The sequence below is a fragment of the Rhinoraja longicauda genome, unplaced genomic scaffold (genome assembly GCF_053455715.1).
Source record: "Rhinoraja longicauda isolate Sanriku21f unplaced genomic scaffold, sRhiLon1.1 Scf000563, whole genome shotgun sequence".
NCBI lineage: Eukaryota > Metazoa > Chordata > Chondrichthyes > Rajiformes > Arhynchobatidae > Rhinoraja > Rhinoraja longicauda.
This window is the reverse complement of record NW_027601779.1, coordinates 31487-52058: the sequence shown is the minus strand read 5'-3', so window position 1 is coordinate 52058 and position 20572 is coordinate 31487. Positions and strand designations below refer to the sequence as shown.

Genomic DNA, 20572 nt, shown 5'->3' with positions numbered 1-20572 from the left:
AGTCTCTCTGTAGACTTTGAAAATCTACCTCACTATCAACTACTCCACCTATCTTAGTATCATCTGCATATTTACTAATCCAATTTGCCACACCATCATCCAGATCATTAATGTAAATGACAAACAACAGTGGACCCAACACAGATCCTTGGGGCACTCCACTAGACACTGGCCTCCAACCTGCAATACAATTGTCAACCGTTACCCTCTGGTATCTCCCATTCAGCCATTGTTGAATCCATCTTGCAACCTCACTATTAATACCCAACGATTTAACCTTCTTAATCATCCTTCCATGTGGAACCTTGTCAAATGCCTTACTGAAGTCCATATAGACAACATCCACAGCCTTGCCCTTATCAATTTCCCTGGTAACCTCTTCAAAAAATTCAAGAAGATTAGTCAAACATGACCTTCCAGGCACAAATCCATGTTGACTGTTTCTAATCAGGCCTTGATTATCCAAATAATTATATATATTGTCCCTAAGTATCTTTTCCATTAATTTTCCCACCACAGACGTCAAACTAATAGGTCTATAATTGCTAGGTTTACTTTTAGAACCTTTTTTAAACAAAGGCACAACATGCGCAATGCGCCAATCTTCCGGCACCATCCCTGTTTCTAATGACGTTTGAAATATTTCCGTCATAGCCCCTACTATTTCTGCACTAACTTCCCTCAATGTCCTAGGGAATATCCCTATCAGGACCTGGAGACTTATCCACTTTTATATTCTTCAAAAGTGTACGTACCTCCTCTTCTTTAATCCTCCTAATTTCCATCACTACTCTACTTGTTTCGCTTACCTCACATAATTCAATATCCTTCTCCTCGGTAAATACCGAAGAAAAGAAATTGTTTAATATCTCCCCCATTTCTTCCGGCTCAGCACATAGCTGTCCACTCTGACTCTCTAATGGACCAATTTTATCCCTCACTATCCTTTTGCTATTGACATATCTGTAGAACCCCTTGGGGTTTACTTTTACATTACTTGCCAAAGCAGCCTCATATCTTTTTTTCGCTTTTCTAATTTCCTTTTTAAGATTCCTTTTACATTCTTTATATTCCTCAAAAACCTCATTTACTCCCTGCCGCTTATATTTATTGTATATCTCCCTCTTTTTCCGAACCAAGTGTCCAATTTCCCTGGAAAACCACGGCTCTTTCAAATTATTATTCTTTCCTTTCCACCGAACAGGGACATAAAGACTCTGTACTCTCAAAATTTCACCTTTAAATATCCTCCATTTCTCTATTATATCCTTTTCATAAAACAACAATTTCCATTTCACTCCTTTTAAATCCTTTCTCATCTCCTCAAAATTAGCCTTTCTCCAATCCAAAATCTCAACCCTTGGTCCAGATTTGACCTTCTCCATAATGATATTGAAACTAATGGCATTATGATCACTAGACCCAAAGTGCTCCTCAACACATACCTCCGTCACCTGACCCATCTCATTTCCTAACAGGAGGTCCAACACTGCCCCTTCTCTGGTAGGCACCTCTACGTATTGCTGCAAAAAACTATCCTGCACACATTTTACAAACTCCAAACCATCCAGCCCTTTAACAGAATGTGATTCCCAGTCTATATACGGAAAATTGAAATCACCCACAATCACCACTCTGTGCTTACTACTAATATCTGCTATCTCCTTACATATTTGCTCTTCCAATTCTCGTTCCCTATTTGGCGGTCTATAATACACCCCTATAAGTGTTGCTAAACCTTTCTCATTTCTGAGTTCCACCCAAACAGCCTCCTTAATCGAGCCTTCTAGTCTGTCCTGCCAAAGCACTGCTGTGATATCCTCCCTGACAAGCAATGCAACACCCCCACCTCTTGCCCCTCCGATTCTATCACATCTGAAACAATGAAATCCTGGAATATTTAATTGCCAATCGCAACCCTCCTGCAACCATGTTTCACTGATCGCCACAACATCATACTTCCAGATGTCAATCCAGGCTCTAAGCTCATCCACCTTTCTTACAATGCTCCTAACATTAAAATATACACATTTAAGGGACCCATCATTTCTTATTCTCAGTTTATTTATTTTCCCTTCTTTCTCTCCTACATATTGGGTCTGAGTGTTTCCCTTTTCTGCCTCCTGCCTCACACACTGCCTATTAGCTATCTGTGTTTGAGTCCCTCCCCCCAACCGTACTAGTTTAAAGTCTCCGCAGTTATTTTAGCAAATCTCCCCGCCAGGATATTGGTTCCCCTCGGGTTCAGATGCAACCCGTCCTTTTTGTACAGGTCATACTTCCCCCAGAAGAGGTCCCAATGATCCAGAAACTTGAAACCCTGCTCCCTGCACCAGTTCCTCAGCCACGTATTTATCCTCCACCTCACTCCATTCCTATTCTCACTATCGCGTGGCACAGGCAGTAAGCCTGAGATTATTACTTTGGAAGTCCTTTTTTTTAACTCTCTTCCTAGCCCCCTGAATTCTCCTTTCAGGACCTCTTCCCTTATCCTACCTATATTGTTGGTACCTATATGTACCACGACCTCTGGCTCCTCTCCCTCCCCTTTCAGGATATCCTGGACACGCTCAGACACATCCCGGACACCGGCACCAGGGAGGCAAACCACCATCCGGGTCTCCCGACTGCGTCCACAGAAACGCCTATCTGACCCCCTCACTATAGAGTCCCCTATTACTACTGCTCTCCTCTTCCTTTCCCTACCCTTCTGAGCAACAGGGCCGGACTCCTTGCCAGAAGCCCGGGCACCGTCGTTGCCCCCAGGTAGGCTGTCCCCCCCAACAGTACTTAAACAGGAGTACTTATTTCCAAGGGGTACAGCCACCGGGGTACTCCCTAGTCCCTGCCTCTGTTCCTTGCCCCCCCTAACAGTGACCCACTTGTCTACCTCCCGTGGTCTAGGAGTGACCACCTCTCTGTAACTCCTATCTATAATCTCCTCACTCTCCCTGATCAGACGGAGGTCATCAATCTGCCGCTCCAGGTTCCTAATACGGTCCCTTAGGAGCTCCATCTCGTCACACCTGGAGCAGATGTGGATGTCTGGAAGACTATCAGACTCCCAGATTCCCCACATCCGACACCCAGAAAAAAAAACTGCCCTGGCAGTCATACTCTCCAAACAAAGCCCCGCGCTCGGTTACTAAACCTACCGCCCGGCCGCTACTCCAACCGCTCCAACCGCCCACCCAAAAGAACTGAGTGATCTCCTGGGAGAGGCGAAAAACCGGATAAAAAACCCAGGCCAATTTGGGAAAAAATCCGGGAAATTCCTCTCCGACCCCAAGCTAGGGGATCGAAACTTGTCCGGGAGATCACACAGGTCTTACACCTTACTATCCCCACACAATCCCCACACACTACTTCCCAAGCAACACAGCTTGGTGCTGCTGCTGCTACTGCTGCTGCTTCTGCTGCTGTTGATTGCTGCTGATTGCTGCTGCTACTGCTGCTGATTACTGCTGCTACTGCTGCTGATTGCTGCTGCTACTGCTGCTGATTGCTGCTGCTACTGCTGCTGATTGCTGCTGCTATTGCTGCTGCTGATTGCTGCTGATTGCTGCTGCTACTGCTGCTGATTGCTGCTGCTACTGCTGCTGATTGCTGCTGCTACTGCTGCTGATGCTACTGCTGCTGATTGCTGCTGCTACTGCTGCTGATTACTGCTGCTGATTGCTGCTGCTACTGCTGCTGATTGCTGCTGCTTCTGCTGCTGCTACTGCTGCTGATTGCTGCTGCTACTGCTGCTGATTGCTGCTGCTACTGCTGTTGATTGCTGCTGATTGCTGCTGCTACTGCTGCTGATTGCTGCTGCTATTGCTGCTGCTGATTGCTGCTGATTGCTGCTGCTACTGCTGCTGATTGCTGCTGCTACTGCTGCTGATTGCTGCTGCTACTGCTGCTGATGCTACTGCTGCTGATTGCTGCTGCTACTGCTGCTGATTACTGCTGCTGATTGCTGCTGCTACTGCTGCTGATTGCTGCTGCTTCTGCTGCTGCTACTGCTGCTGATTGCTGCTGCTACTGCTGCTGATTGCTGCTGCTACTGCTGCTGATTGCTGCTGCTGCTGCTGCTGATTGCTGCTGCTGCTGATTGCTGCTGAAGGCTTTGTAACAGGAGTACTGGAAACAGTGTGGAAACAGGCCCTTCACCCCAACATGGCCACCTGTCCCAGCTACACTAGTCCCACCTGCCTACGTTTCGTCCATATCCCTGCAAACCTGTCCTTTCATGTACCTGTCCAACTATCTCTTACATGTTAGAATAGTCCCTGCCTCAACTACCTCCTCTGGCAGCTTGTTCCATACACCCTCCACTCTTTACGTGAAAAAGTTGCCCCTCAGATTCCTATTAAATCTTTTCCCCTTCGCCTTAAACGTACAGTATGTCCTCTGATCCTCGACTCACCTACTCTGGGTAAGAGACTCTGTGCATCTACCCGAACTATTTCTCGAACGATTTTATACACCTCTATAAGATCACCCCTTATCTTCCTGCTCTCCAAGAAATAGTTTCCCAACCTACTCACTCTCTACCCTCTAGGCCTGGCAACATCCTTGTAAATCTTCTCTGTGTGCTTTCAGCCTGACAACATCTTTCCTATAATCCACACGATCTCTCATTCTGTTTCCTCGTGTGGATAACTATCTCTCCAGACGTGATAGAGGAAATTTTGAAGATTATAAGGTAGATGAGTAGTTTTTAATCCGTTTAACCCAACAGAATGCACAGTGGCGAATCAAGATAAGAAAAATTGTCCCACAAGGCGGTGTGGCAGCGCAGCGGTAGAGTTGCAGCCTTCCAGCCCTTACAGCGCCAGAGACCCAGGTTTTCTGCGAGACTTGGGTTGTCCATGTTTGGTTTAGTTTAGTTTAGTTAATTTAGTTTAGAGATACAGCGTGGAAACAGGCCCTTCGGCCCACCGAGTCCACACCGACCAACAATCCCCGCACACTAACACTATCCTACACACTAGGGTCAATTTACAATTATACCGAGGCCAATTAACCTACAGGCCTGCACGTCTTTGGAGTGTGGGAGAAAACCCATGGAGGCCACAGGGCAAACTCCGTGCAGAGAAGCACCCGTAGTCAGGACCGAACCCGGGGTCTCTGGCACTGTAAGGCACCAACTCTACCACTGCGCCATCATGCAGCCCAAGTTGCAAAGGTCTATTGCACAGATGCTGGCCATTTGTCCCAAGTTGACGTTTATGCTTCACAAGCCCCTACTCCACACTTGTTAAATTACCTTATCAGCGTATGATAGCATTCCGTTCACTCCAGTGTACTTTACGTTTCTTATATGTTGGGTTAGTCCCTGCCTTAACTACCTCCTCTGGCAGCTTGTTCCATACACCCACCACCCTTTGTGTGAAAAAGTTACCCCTCAAATTCCTCTTAATCTTTTCCCCTTCACTTTAAACCTATGTCCTCTGGTCCCCGATTCACTTTCTCTGGGCAAAAGAGACTACACCTCTCATGATTTCATACACCTGTACAAGATCACACTATATCCTGCTGCTCTACAAAGGGTAGAGTCCCAACCTGCTCACCCTTTCCCTACAGCTCACACCCACTAACCCCGTCAATATCCTTGTAAATCTTCTCTGTATCCTTTCCAGCTTGACAACATCTTTCCTACTGTTCACACGATCTCTCATTCTGGTTTCCTTGTGTGGATAAATATCTCTCCAGACGTGATGTAGGACATTTGAAAATTATAAGGAAGATGAGTAGTTTTTGATCCGTTTAACCAAAATAAAAATGCATAGTGGGGAAGCAAGATAGAAAAAACTGGTCAATAAAGCGTAATGGCAGCGCAGCGGCAGAGTTGCAGCCTTCCAGCCCTTACAGCGCCAGAGACCCAGGTTTTCTGTGAGACTCGGGTTGTCCACGTTTAGTTTAGTTTAGAGATACAGCATGGAAGCAGGCTCTTCGGCCCACCAAGTCAGCGATCCCCGCACTTTAACACTACCCTACACACACTAGGAACAATTTACACTTATACCAAGCCAATTAACCTACATACCTGTACGCCTTTGGAGTGTGGGAGGAAACTGAAGATCTCGGAGAAAACCCACGCAGGTCACGGGGGGAATGTACAAACTCCGTACAGACAGTACCCGTGGTCAGGATCGAACCCGGGTCTCTGGCGCTGCAAGTGCTGCAAGGCAGTGTTTTGTAATCAATCCAATACAAAGTATTCAGTGAACCATAAAGCATTTATTAAACCCATGCAGAGTGAGCAATACATACTGTTGAGTTCCTGGCTTAAGCTTACAGTCTAACCAGCAAGGGAACAAGCAACAAGCTGAATATATCAGTGACTCCCGTCCTACCTAAACACTGGACTGGATTACATAGTGGAATGTGTATCATGCATACGATATGTGGTGAAGGTTATATAGACAGGGATAAATATGGTTGATCTGCAGGCAGCGACTCTACCGCTGCGCCACTGTGCATTATGCTCCATGCACGTGCAACAACAGCCCTGGTTCACCGCTGTGAGAAGCTCAGACAGGACGAAGAACTTCTGAAAGTCTGTCGAAGCCAGAAACATGCAGACTCTTTGTGTATTGCCCAGGATTTCAAGATCAATTTATTGGCACATGTACCAATTAAGGTACAGTGAAATTACCATACAGCCATACTAAGTGAAAAGCAACAAGACACACAGCCACATAAAATAAAATGTTACATAAACATCCACCACAGCGGATTCCACATTCCTCACTGTGATGGAAGGTAATAAAGTTCAATCAGCTTCCTCTTTGTGTTCACCGGCAGTCGGGGGTGTTTAACCATCCGCAGTCGCCGCTGCCAACTGTCTGAAGCTTTGCGTCAGTATGATCGAAACTCCCTGCGTCGGGACGGTTGAAACACTCCCCAGCATGGAGCTCCCGAGTCGGCCTCTTCTTACCAGAGACCGCGGGCTTCACGGTGTTAAAGTCCACAGGCCCCGAGGTTGGAGCTCTCCACAGTCGATCCTCGGCAAAGGATTGCAGCTCCGTGATGTTAAAGTCCGCGCCGCACCCGCGGCATGAAGCGCCGGGCCGGTCTCCAGGATAGGCCGCCAACTCCTCGATGTTAGGCCGTAGTGGGGACCGAGATAGATTGAAAAAAAGTTTCCCCCAACTCCCCGCCCCCTCACCCCCACATTAAAAACCCCCAAGAAACTTACTTTTAACACAGACTTAAAATAATAAAAACATTAGAAAGGACAAATGGACTGTTGGCGAGGCAGCCAGTGCCAGTACTGGTGGCGCCACCTGGTGGAATACAAAATATAAATGAGAAGTCTGCTGTGTGATGACGGATTGTACACCAAAATCAAAGAACTTCATTGTACCTAGATGCGTGACAATAAAATATCACTGAATCATTGAATTGAATCAAAAACATGATAGATGCAAAGGGAAGTCTTTTCTGCATCGTAGACATTTAAATTAAAATCTACAAGGGGTAAGCAAAGGTGATTTATTTTGTTGAACCCCATCCCAGAGCTTGGTTAGATTCTACCTGGCCATATTCTTGGTGATCACACTGGTTCTCGTGTTTAACGCTCTGTTGGTACAAGGTGAGTATTCATTCTCTGGTAAAACTTTGTCCTTGTATGTGGTGGTGTGGAGTCAGTCAGAGGGTGGTGAATCTGTGGGATTCATTGGCACAGAAGGCTGTGGAGGCCAAGTCAATGGATAATGCATGGGTCGGTGCCATGGAGATGTCCAGAGGGGACCCAGCGGCAAAAGAGCAGAGGTCCGCGCAGCCGTCGATGATGGCGTTGACCAACGGACGAGGATGGACCATGTGGAAGTGAGGACTTGCCGAGGAAAGGAATAAAGGAGGACCCGGCGTGGGGGGACCGCCATGAGGGGTGGGAGAACAATGGAGGACCCGGCGTGCATGGACTGCCATGAGGGGGAGGGGGGGAACAATGGAGGACCCGGCGTGGGGGGACCGCCGTGAGGGGGGTGGGGACAAGGGGGGACTTGCCGCACGGGTACTTTGTAAGCGCCCTTTATAGGCAACTATTTGCATACCTTGGGTATGCAAGCAAAGAATTTGACTGTGACTTGTCACATGTGACAATCAAGTATTCATTCATAAAAGCTCATTCACAGGGAACCATCTGCAGATCAGGGAGATGTCAATTCTCAACCATCTGTCTCCCCATTGCTCAAATGTGCACCTTGCTCAATGTGCGAGTGCAGAAATCGGAGCTTCTCTTTTTGGAAGGCAGATGGAAAACAGTGTAGCAAACTGTGCAGTCATGCATTTTAACAGTAGACCATAAGGCGTAGACTTTTTTTCTTAATGGGGATTGGATTCAGAAATCGGAGGTGCAAAGGGGCTTAGGAGTGCTGGTGCAGAATTCCCAAAATGTTAATTTGCAAGTTCAATCGCTAGCGCAATGTTAGCATTTATTTCGAGATGACTAGAATATAAAAACGAGGATGTAATGCTCACACTTTGAAAGGTGCTGGTCAGATCGCACTTGGCGCATTGTGAGCAGTTTTGGGTCCAGGACCGTACAATGTTTCCCCCTCTACCCTCAAGCTCTGTGCCGAACAACAGGCACCAGATTACACAAACATTTTCAATCGGTCCCTGCAAACCTGCACTCTGCCTGCCTGCTTCAAAGTCTCCACCATTGTTCCTGTACCCAGGGGTTGGGGAAGATGGTTAGGAACTGGTGCTGGGGATAGCCTGTCTCGTGAAGAAATGGGCGCTGTGATTTAGGTGAGCTTTCCGCGCAGGGACGTGGAACGGGAAGGGTTGTGGATAGATTCTTCAGGCTCTACTGAAGTACTGACGTGGTACTTGGATGAGAAGCCACTCCAAGTAGCGCCTGGTAGTGACAAGCCACGGACCAGGGGGGTGGCAGCTAGCGGGTGAGGGTGGGGCAGCATTGAGGAAGCAAGGTGTGGTGTGAGAGGCTGTGGGAAGGTGAAGCAGGAGAAGGAAGGGGAATTAGAACAATGGATTGTTTATGGGCTGAGTGAAAATTTGCACCCTCTATTGGGAACAGTTGGCATGTTTATCTTCTACATTGGGAGTGAACCAATGTTTCACATTAGAAAATATTACTTCTGGCTTTTTTCCAGCACTTTTCCCAACCATTGGACCTCCCTCATTATTTGCTACCTTTTGTATTAACTCTGCCCGATCCTTTACTTCACTCAGTCTCTCAATTCGCTCCATGAACCCAGGCTTCGCCTCTTCTTTCTCAGACTGAATCATGAGGTCAATGTAAACTGGGGTGGATAATGGGTTTGGCCTCAGAGCTATTTCTTCAAGACGTCTAATGCTGCCCGATAATTGTTCAATCAGCGCCAGAACTGTGTTCTCAACCTCATCAAACTCATGCTTAAGTGTTTCCATAATATTCTGCTGGGACATCTTCGCACCATAGGCCTTCTCGTACTTTTCTTTCAGCACACTGTATGCCTTCTTCTCCTTTTTCGTAACATAATCAAACTTGTACTTTTGGTTGAAGTGAACTTTCCAGATGCACTTGTCCGGGCAGACCGTACAGTTCCCTTTTCGGTCCATTATAGAACAACAACGTTTACGATTGTCGTTAGGAATGGCGCAGGGATAATGGCAGGTAAAGAAACATTTCTGACAGTTGGTTATATAAGTACCAGTCCTGCTGATATCTATCTTTACTGGAATTGTAACATCAATCACATATTCAAAATCTTTATTTGCATCCTGCTCGGTCTGGTGTTGGTTCAGAGCTTGTTGCGTTTTCCTGAGTTCTTCCAGTTTGGCGAGACCAATTCGGATCTGAATCTGCAAACCCACCACTGCAACTTCTAACTGCTTACGTTCCTTCAGAACCTCTCTCGTTAAACTCAAACTTCTGGTTTCCATTGTGTTCAGAGCTATGAAGAATGTCTTCATACTGTTTGCTCCCATCTTCCAAAACATTGCATCAAAGTTATCATCGTTCTCTCCCCCTACTCCGCTGTCATTGGATCTGCACTCGTTGCCACAGTTTCCAGAGGTTGGACGCTGGGCAAAAATGGCTGAATTGTTAAACTTGAAGTGTACTGGCAGACCCGTTTTGTCTTTGAGACACGGTATATCAGCTAATTTCAGGGCATCCAGAACGGGGGGAAGCTGTCCGTCTGCAAACGTCACCAGGATCTGAATGTTCTCTGCAATATCTTTGCCAAAAATAGAAAGAATTGAATCAAAGACATATTTCTGTGTGTGAGTCAGGCGAGGCAGGGAGGCTTGAGTAACAAAGCACACGGCGTCGATCTGATCAACACCCTGTGGGGAAGTGAAGAACTCACGGATTTGCTCAGTGATCTGTTGATCCCGGCTGATGCCCCTGGTGTCTCCGAATCCTGGCGTGTCAATGATGGTCAGAGAGTAATCGATGTTAAATCCTACCTGATGATGGAGCTGGTAGGCAGTGATGGAGGATGTCTGACTCTCAGCCTGGGATTTTCCTGTCTCTTCCCGTATTAACTTGTATCTGAAGTTGTCTCCCCATTCCACACCCAAGATATAATTGATCATTCCATTGATGAGGGATGTCTTTCCTGACCCAGTTGCTCCCAGAACCATAATTGTCTTCATTGTGTGTTTTGTGGTGGGTTTTCCAACGGAGCATTTCATAAGCTGTTTGGATTTATCAGCTACCTCCTTCTGTAGTTTGAGCTTGTAAATGGAAGGGTTTCCTTTGGATATTAATTGAGTGTCGTTGAGAAGTTTCTGGGCTATTCTGACTGATGTGGTTTCTATTTTTATTGAAACCTCCTCACTTGCTGCACTAGATCCTGTTTTTCTGCACTCAGCAGACACCCGGACTCGGTAGACAGTCGTGGGTTTCAGTCCCTCTAAACGATAGGAGCATTGTGTGTCTGTTGTCTTAACTTCCTCCCATGATCCACCTTTCTTGTTGAAATTAGCTAACGGTTCTTCTCTATATTCAATGCTGTATCGAATTATATTAACATCAGCTCCAATCTGACTTGGTCTGTCCCAGTGCAGTGTTGGATTGGGTGAACAATCCTGGAAGACCGGATTACCAGGTGGGCTTGCCGGCCGGGTGAAGCTCTTGTAGCTCTCACTAGCCTTGCTGACCCCTACCTTGGTCACTGCTCTGTATCGAATGTGATACTCCTGGTGTGGCTGTAACCCAGGTATTGTGAAGGAGTGGCATTGATCAGGTGTGTCCAGAATTGTCCATTCCTCCTGCTGGCTAACTTGGTATTCTACCTTGTAGCCCACAACCTTACCGGCACCACATCTTGGTGGCTGTAACTGCAGCGTCACACTGTCATGAGTTGTTCCACTAACCGTCGGTATCTCTAGCTGTGACGGGGGTTCAAAGCACTGGTTCTCCAGAAACCCTCTCTCATACAGGTAAATGGATGCTCCCACTTTGCTGTCATTCTGCACAGAACTAACAAGGAATTTTACTTTCTCATCTGCACTATTGGCTGTGGCAAAATCCAGGAATGATCGGAATAGCTCGTTCATTTTCTGCGAGACAGACCGTGAATTAAACCAGTGCTCGCTGTGTCCTGTTGCACAGGCTCTGTCAGCAGGATTGGGTACCTGCATGTTCTGAGCTGTGAGAGATTGGAGGTGGTTTTTTGCCTCTGACAGGTAGAAGTCCTCCCGATGTAATGTTGTAAATGTGAAGCAGACAACATAATCTGTTGCTAGATCCATCAACTTGTCATCCAACTCGCCCATTGATTTCACAATTGGTACATCTTTAAATCCGCTGAGGTAACGTCTCACTACCTTCATCTCCCGTTCCTTGTCATCCAGCCACGTGGTCAGTGCCTGGTGTTTGAATGGTGACTGTTCCCTGTTCTTCAGTATATTCACCAGTAATCCTTCCTCCACCCTGCCGCTCCGAATGGATGGCAGAACCCTCGCCAAATTCCCCTGGAAAACTAGTGTGTACTCCAGACACATTTCTCGAAAGTGCAGTATCCTATTCCTGATCTCAGGAAACTGAACGGCGACACTTTCTTTCATCAAGTCATTGCACCTCATCACGGCCTCACTGAGCTGTTCCAGGACACTCTGACAGCGATTGACCAGTCCCACGCTGATCTCCCTCACCAGCTGGGCAGCTTTTGAGTCGAGTTTATTGAGAGGATAGAGCCAGACAGTGATGGGCACTGAATGCTCTCCACCTGGGCCGAGGAGGGTTGGGAGTGTTCTGTAGATATTGATGGCATCTTTGAAGGTGGTGGGATTGTTCTTCAGTGAGAAATCCCCATAAAAGGTGCAGCTAAATTTCTCAGAATGAGACTTTTGTTCTTTTGTCATTTTTACGGTGGCTTCGAGCTGAATCGCAATCTGAGGGAGATGTTTAATCATTGCCTCCATGTTACCCTGAATATCCTGTGTGTTCTCTGCTGATGAAGCCATTTGGTCAAACACAAAGAAGGCCTGGGCCCCATAGAGCACTGCTATAATGACATGGGTGGCTGAGCCCTCATCAAACACACCCGGGTAGGTAATATTCTGTCTCCCTAAGTGATTCATCGTCAGTTGCTCAAACCTGGTTGTTGTTTTGTACTGAAGGGTAACTCGTGCTTGTTGCTTAGATTCCTTTGTGTCACTGAGATATTTTGCCGACCCTTTCACCTCCACTAACCCACCCAGGAGACTCACCTTCAGTGACCCTGACACATTGAGGGCAGCGGCTTTCCTCTCCATGGAGTCTGATGCAATGATGTGAAACTCGGTGCTGGGCTTATCATGACCATCAAGGTTGCTCTGCAGTGTCTGTAAGTCCCACAAGGTGACACCTATAGAATAAAACAGCGATCAAAACTGTAAAATTGGATCAACCAGTAGAAATTAATCAAAGAAAACAATGTTTATTCAGTAGATTCATTCTCTGTGTTTTGTGGTTAGAAACAGAAACATAGAAAATAGGTGCAGGAGGAGGGCATTCATTGTGATCATGGCTGATCATCCACAATCAGTGACCTGTGCCCAACTTATCCCCATATCCATTGATTCCACTAGCCCCCAAAGCTATCTAACTCTCTCTTAAATTCATCCAGTGATTTGGCCTCCACCGCCCTCTGTGGCAGAGAATTCCGCAAATTCACAAATGTCTGGGTGAAAAAGTTCCTTCTCACCTCAGTTTTAAATGGCCTCCCCTTTATTCTAAGACTGTGGCCCCTGGTTCTGGACTCCCCCAACAGGGGAACATTTTTCCTGCATCTAGCTTGTCCAGCCCTTTTATAATTTTATATGTCTCTATAAGATCCCCTCTCATCGTTATAAACTCCAGTGAATACAAGCCTAGTCTTTTCAATCTTTCCTCATATGACAGTCCCGCCAACCCAGGGATCAATCTCGTGAACCTACGCTGCACTGCCTCAATAACAAGGATGTCCTACCTCAAATTAGGAGACCAAAACTGTACACAATACTCCACATGGGCCTTACCAGGACCCTATACAACTGCAGAAGAACCTCTTTACTCCTATACTGAAATCCTCTTGTTATGAAGGCCAACATGCCATTAGCTTTCTTCACTGCCTGCTGTACCTGCACGCCAACATTCAGTGACTGGTGTACAAGGATACCCAGGTCTCGCTGCACTTCCCCCTGACCTAACCTGACTCCATTGAGATAATAATGAGCCTCCTTGTGTTTGCTGCCAAAGTGGATAACCTCACATTTATCTACATTACACTGCATCTGCCATGCATCTGCCCACTCACTCAACCTGTCCAGGTCACTCTGCAACCTCCTAACATCCTCTTCGGAGTTCACACTGCCACCAAGCTTTGTGTCGTCTGCAAACTTGCTGGTGTTACTTCTAATTCCTTCATCCAAATCATTAATATACATGGTAAATAGTTGCGGCCCCAACACCGAGCCTTGCGGCACTCCGCTCGCCACTGCCTGCTATTCTGAAAAGGACCTGTTTACTCCTACTCTTTGCTTCCTGTCTGCCAACCAATTCTCTATCCATGTCAACACTCTACCCCCAATACCATGTGCTCTAATTTTGATCACCATTCTCCCATGTGGGACCTTATCAAAGGTTTTCTGAAAGTCTAGATACATGACATCCACTGGCTCCCCTTCATCCATTTTACGTCATATCCTCACAAAATTCCAGAAGATTAGTCAAGCATAATTTCCCTTTCATAAATCCATGTTAATTGACTCCTGCATCTTACCCACCACCGATGTTAGGCTAACTGGTCTGTAATTCCCTGTTTTCTCTCTTGCTCCTTTCTTGAAAAGTGGGATAACATTAGCTATCCTCCAATCCACAGGAACTGATCCTGAATCTATTGAACATTGGAAAATGATCACCAATGCATCCACTATTTCTCGAGCCACCTCCCTGAGTACCCTGGGATGCAGACCTTCAGGTCCTGGGGATTTATCAACCTTCAGTCCCATCAGTCCACCCAATACTATTTCTCGCCTAATGCAAATTTCTTTCAGTTCCTCTATCCCCCTAGATCCTCTGTCCTCTAGTATATCCCACATATATTCTTTGTCCCAACCCTATCAGATACACAGAATCTCTTGCCTGGAGTGGGGGAATCAAGGACCAGGGGACCATAGGTTCAAGGTGAGGAGGAAAAGATTTAATTGGAAACTAAGGGGTAACTTTTTCACACAAAGAGTGGTGGGTATATGGAACAAGCAGCCAGAGGGGGTAGACGAGGCTGGGGCTACCCCAACGTTTAAGAAACAGTTAGACAGGTACACGGATAGAACAAGTTTGAAGGGATATGGACCAAACGCAGGCAAGTGGGACTAGTGTAGCTGGGTCATGTTGGCCGGTGTGGGCAAGTTGGACTGAAGGGCCTGTTTCCACATTATGACTATGACTCTATCAGAGATATTCTCTTTGTCATTTCAATCCCTCTCAAACCTTTAGATTAGTTTAGAGATACAACACAGAAACAGCGTGTCCGCATCGACCAGCGATCCCCGCATATTAACACTACCAAACTGCACACACCCGGTACAATATTCACATTACACCAAGCCAATTATCCTACAAACCTCTACGTCTTTGGAGTGCGAAAGGAATCTGAAGATCTCGGAGAAACCCTACGCAGGTCACGGGAGAACGTACATACCCCGTACAGACAGCACCCGTAGACAGGATGGAACCCGGGTCGCTGGTGCTGTAAGGCAGTAGCTCTATGGCTATGTCACCATGCCATGTCTTTTCTGCATCTAGATTGTTTTCGCCCTGTCGCAGATCTGATGAGTAATCTCTGACCTGGAACATTAACGGCTTCTCTCTTGCAGATGCTGGCTGGTATGCTGAGGATGGCACCTTACCTGTGACCACAGTCTGGGACCAAATTGCCTCCTCCCTGATCTCCCACTGCCTCTCAGATACATCAACTGGCCATTATTATTCACTTTTGTGACAGTGAGACATCCTTTCTCATAATAAAGTCCTAGAATGTTACTATCAGAATAATTGACTTCTCTGCCATGTGCTTCTCTTTGTTAAATACGGATAAGAGCAATTAATTTCAGAACCCCCGACTTGTTCTAACTCCTTGAACAGTTTTCAATTTGGAGTCATAGTCATAGATTCATACAGCTTGGAAACAGGCCCTTTGGCCCAATTTCCCCACACTGGCCAACATGTCTCAGGTACACTAGTCCGATCAACCTGTGTTTGGCCATATTCCTGCCAAACCAGTATTATCCATGTTCCTCTCAAACTTTATTAAATATTGCAATAGTCCCTGCCTCAACTACCTCCTCTGGCAGCTCATTCCACACACCCACCAACCTTTGTGTGAAAACGTTATACCTCAGATTCCTATTGAATCTTTTCCCTTTAACCTTAATCCTTTGTCCCCTGATCCTCAATTCACCTACTCTGGGCAAGATACCCTGTGCATCTACCCAATCGATTCCTCTCATGATTTTATACACTTCTATAAGGTCTTTTCTGCATCTCCAAGTAATCCTGCCCTCCAAGTAATGGAATCCCAGCCTACTCAACCTCTCCCTATAGCTCAGACTTTTGAGTTCTGGCAAATCCCTGTAAATCTTCTTTGTACACTTTCCAGCTTGACAACATATTTCCTATAACATGGTGCCCAGAACTGAACACAATACTCTAAATGTGATCTCACCAACATCACATATAACTGCAACATGACCTCCCAACTTCTATCCTCAATCCTCTGACTGCTGAAGGCCAATGTGCCAAAAGCCTTTTTGACTACCTGCAACTCCACCTTCAAGGAACCATGCACCTGCACTCCCAGACCACTCTACACTACAACACTCCCCAGAGTCCAACCATACACTGTTTCGGTCCTATCCATGTTAGACTTTCCAAAATGCAACACCTCGTATTTTTCTGTATTAAATTCTCAGCCCGCCTGGCCAACTAATCAAGACCCTGCTGCAATGGTTCACAGCCTTCTGGGCCTTATTGGTTGTCTGGTTACCCTCCCGCCCTTAATATAACCTAATCTGCTTGTGATTTTCCTTAACCTAGACACCCTCCCTACACAAATCACTTTTTCAAGTTTGTCCCCCCACGACACTTTGGACAATCCAGAGGGAAATCCTCCCTCACTATCTAAGCTGGTCTAACATTTTGTGTCCAATGTTCTATTCTCAGTAATCTGACTGCTGAAATCCAATGTACCAACAGATTCTTTGCCCCCCTATCTATGTGCAATGCTTTTCCATTCCTATCATATGCTTTCTTATATCCAACCTCCATTACGCCTTAATAACTGGGGTACTTTTGAATTGCTGTCCTTACCTTTACCTGCCATGGGAACACATTGGCCCTGATTGACTCCCACTAACCAGATGTGGAGTAACTTGCAAGTAGGTGATCCCAGTGTACTTTTTACCAGATTCTGTCTAATAATCATAGAGCAAAATTGTCCATATTGACCAACATGCCCTATCTAAGCTAGCCCATTTTCTCATAACCTTGTGAAGGAAAGAACTGCAGATGCTGGTTTAAATCGAAGATAAACACAAAATGCTGGAGTAACTCAGAGGGACAGGCAGCATCTCTGGAGAGAAGGAATGGCTTCTCTCTGGAGATGCTGCCTGTCCCGCTGAGTAACTCCAGCATTTTGTGTCTATCTTCCTCAAAATCTTTCCTATCCATGGACTTGTCCAAGTGTGTTTAAAATGCTGTAAGAGTACCTGCCTCAACTACCTCCCCTGGCAGCACATTCCATATACCCATCACCCTCCGGGTGTAAACATTGTCCCATAGCTTCGAATTAAATCAGGCTCCTCTCACCTTAAACCAAAGTCCTCTGGTTCTTGATTTCCCTACCCTGGGGAAATGTCTCTGAGCGTCCAATTTATCTATTCCCCTGATGATTTTAAACACATCTGTATGACCACCCTTCTGTGTCCTGCGCTCCAAGGAATAAAGTCCTAGCCTGTCCAATAGCCAAAGCCTTCAGGTTCTAGCAACATCTCGTAAATCTCTGCTTCTTTCCAGCTCAATGGCATGCTTCCTCGAACAGTGACCAGTTCTCCTTCAGAGTACTCCAAATGTGGCCTCATGAATGTTTTGTACAATTGCAACATAACAGACACAATTCTATGTGTCTGAAGGAACTGCGGATGCTGGTTTAAACAGAAGATAGACACAAAAAAAGTTGGGAGTAACTCAGCGGGTCAGACAGCATCTCCGGAGAAAATGAGCACCTACTCCTTTTCTCTATAGATGTTGGCTGACCTGCTGAATTACTCTAACATTTTGTGTCCAATGTTCTGTTTTCAGTAACCTGACTGGTGAAATCCAATGTACCAACAGCATCCTTTGCCCCCTTATCTATGTGTAATGCTACTTTCAGGGAAATATGTACCTGTACTGCTGGATCCATCTGCTCTACCATGTTCCTCATGGCGCTCTGAGGTCCAGTCCTCGTTTGACTTCCCAAAATGCAACATCTGGCAATGATATTGTAAATCAGCCTTCCCAGGGTTCAGCAACTTAATTTGCAAACCATCCTTATCCCATCGGGAAACTGCACTGAAACTCAGAGTCAAAGTCACCATGGTAAGATTGGCAACCTGAACGTATGACACCGCATTGACCATACTGATTTGTGTGATGACATTGCAGTACCTGGGATCAGAGTGTCCGATCGGCAGTCGTACAGCATTCCCAATTGGAAAGGACGGCCCAGAGTGGCCAGTTGCAAGATCTCACTCATTGTTGAACTGGGAGCGGACACTCAGGAAACACCAGTGACCTGAAACAGAAAGCGGAATAAAATATAACAAGCTGAGTTCCAGATATATATTAGATTAGTTATTTATATGGCTTCCTTAGATGTGGCCAAGTACCAAGAGGGGGATGGTGTCGGAAGTAACTGCAGATGCTAGTTAAAACTGAAGATAGACACAAAATGCTGGAGTAACAGCTGTACAGGCAGCATCTCTGGATAGAAGGAGTGGGTGATATTTTGCATCCCCATTGCTTCTATCCAGAGATGCTGCCTGTCCAGCAGAGTTACTCCAGTATTTTGTGTCTACCAAGAGGGGGAAATTTGACGTAGTAAATTATGCAAATTACAAAGAAGATGAGTTGTTTGCAATATTTTTGACCTAAGGTCTTGCATGATGGAGAGGCCAACATACGAATTGAATTGAATTGAAACATTTATTGTCATTCAAAATAAATTTGAATGAAATGTCGCTGACGTACAGTCATGACAGTAAAGAACACAAAGCACACAATTACATAAGTTTAACGTAAACAACCATCACAGTGACTCCTCCAGGCACCTCCTCTGTGATGGAAGGCAAAAAAAGTCATATCTCCTCCTGTTTCCACGCTGTATCTCTAAACTAAACTGTCATGTCGCGTGCATATAAAAAATGCAGTTGGTGATGTGTAGCTTTGAAACACTGTGTTCTCTCAGAGTGTTTGCCCGTGCACACTGTTAAACCCTTGCATAAACCGACTTCTTTGAGAAATGCACCACAGCTCCACGAGATGTTCTTTGTGTCTGTTCCTAACTGAGCCGTAATTAAGAGCACAGCTACACCCTATGTGAATGCCAGATTCAGGGTACAGGTTAAACATAAAATTCTCTCCAACATTTTGCGCTGCCAACAAGGTCTGACACAGGACAATCGTCAACAATGTGGCTCCTAATCGGGTAAGTGGGTTCAATTTTACCAGCCATAGAGTAGATCCTATATTGTTGTCAGGCGACCGGAAGTTGTGTCACCAAAAGAACAAAGTGGAGGAAAAAGTAAACGTGGTGACTTTGCTGGGCAAGATGGGTGAAGAGTTAAGACATTGTGTACAAATGCAGCTTAAGGCGTCAGAGACAGTTGCGATGCAATATGTAAGACAATAAGTACTAACACAGTAAGGTACCAAAATATCACTTACTCTCACGATGGGATGTGTAAGACAGGTGCTGGTACAGTGAGGTAAGACACAAGGTTAAGGGCATCACAGTGGCACAGCAGTAGTGTTACTACCTTACAATCCAAAGATCCAGGTTCGATCCTCACTATGGGTGCTGTGTGTACGGAGTTTGTACGTTCTCCCCAAGACCTGCGTGGGTTATCTCCCCGTGCTCCGGTTGCCTCCCACACGCCAAACACTTACAGGTTTGCAGGTTAATTGACTTGGTAAAATTGTACATTCTTCCTAGTGTGTGTACGATAGTGTTAGTGTGCGGCGATCGCTGGTCAGCGCTGACCCGGTGGGCCAAAGCGCCTGTTTCCGCGCTGTAACTCTAAACTAAATTAAACTAAACTACAAAGGACAGGAAACGGATACAAAGGAAGAGCACAGAGTAGAATGAGCCCCTTTACAATCACCATAAAGTTGAGCACCAGGAAGATGTGTTTATGTTAATAGACTGAATTAATGACCTCGGACAATGGCCACTGATAGTGGGTGATGATTCATTGAACTCCTATCCTCTTGCAAGACCAACTGGGTGGGGTGTCTAGTTCTGTTATCACTTCTAAAAAACTATTGTATTCGGTGTATAAAAATGCTGCTCAAACACTCTGTGGGTGAGTGGGGTCTTCGAGTGGCTGTAATATGCAAGCATACTAGTTGCAGCTCTCCCACTCCCGCTGGCGTGATAAAGACTGATATTTTACCACTTTATGGTATTGGTGTCTGTCTAGTAGAATTCGAACTTTAACACATGTGATGATAATAAACAACACTAAAACATGTATATACAGTATATTCGGGATTTAAAGTTGCCATTTTGGACTATAGATTGGAACAATTGGGGAATTATTTTAAACGTTGCTTTTGGGAACAAGAATATATTTCCGACGGTGTTAAAGATATTGCTCAAGAGTTATGGATTACTGCCTTTGCGCTTTCAGCTCTTTTGGGTAAGCTGGCTTTGATGTACTGACAGTGTTTGTGGGACTCCCAAAATTGAATACACTCTTGCATTTGTACATTGATTACCGAAGAAGTAGGGGTTTGCAATTGAACCAAAATAGTTTGGAAGTACATGCAGGAGTTAGTACGATACGATAGAGCTTTATTTATCCCAGGAGGGAAATTGATCTACCAAGAGTTATAAAA

The 20572-nt window shown here is 45.7% G+C and overlaps 1 protein-coding gene across 1 annotated transcript; it reads right to left on the bottom strand.

Moving 5' to 3' along the window:
- Nucleotides 1–9024: 9024 nt before the first annotated feature.
- Nucleotides 9025–18209, bottom strand: LOC144591088 (uncharacterized). The gene is made up of 3 exons (XM_078395409.1): nt 18122–18209; nt 10026–12800; nt 9025–9971 (listed from the first exon to the last, which is right to left on the bottom strand). The coding sequence occupies exons 1-3, from the start codon at nt 18207–18209 to the stop codon at nt 9025–9027; spliced, it is 3810 nt and encodes a 1269-aa protein (XP_078251535.1).
- Between the last annotated feature and the right edge of the window lie 2363 nt (nt 18210–20572).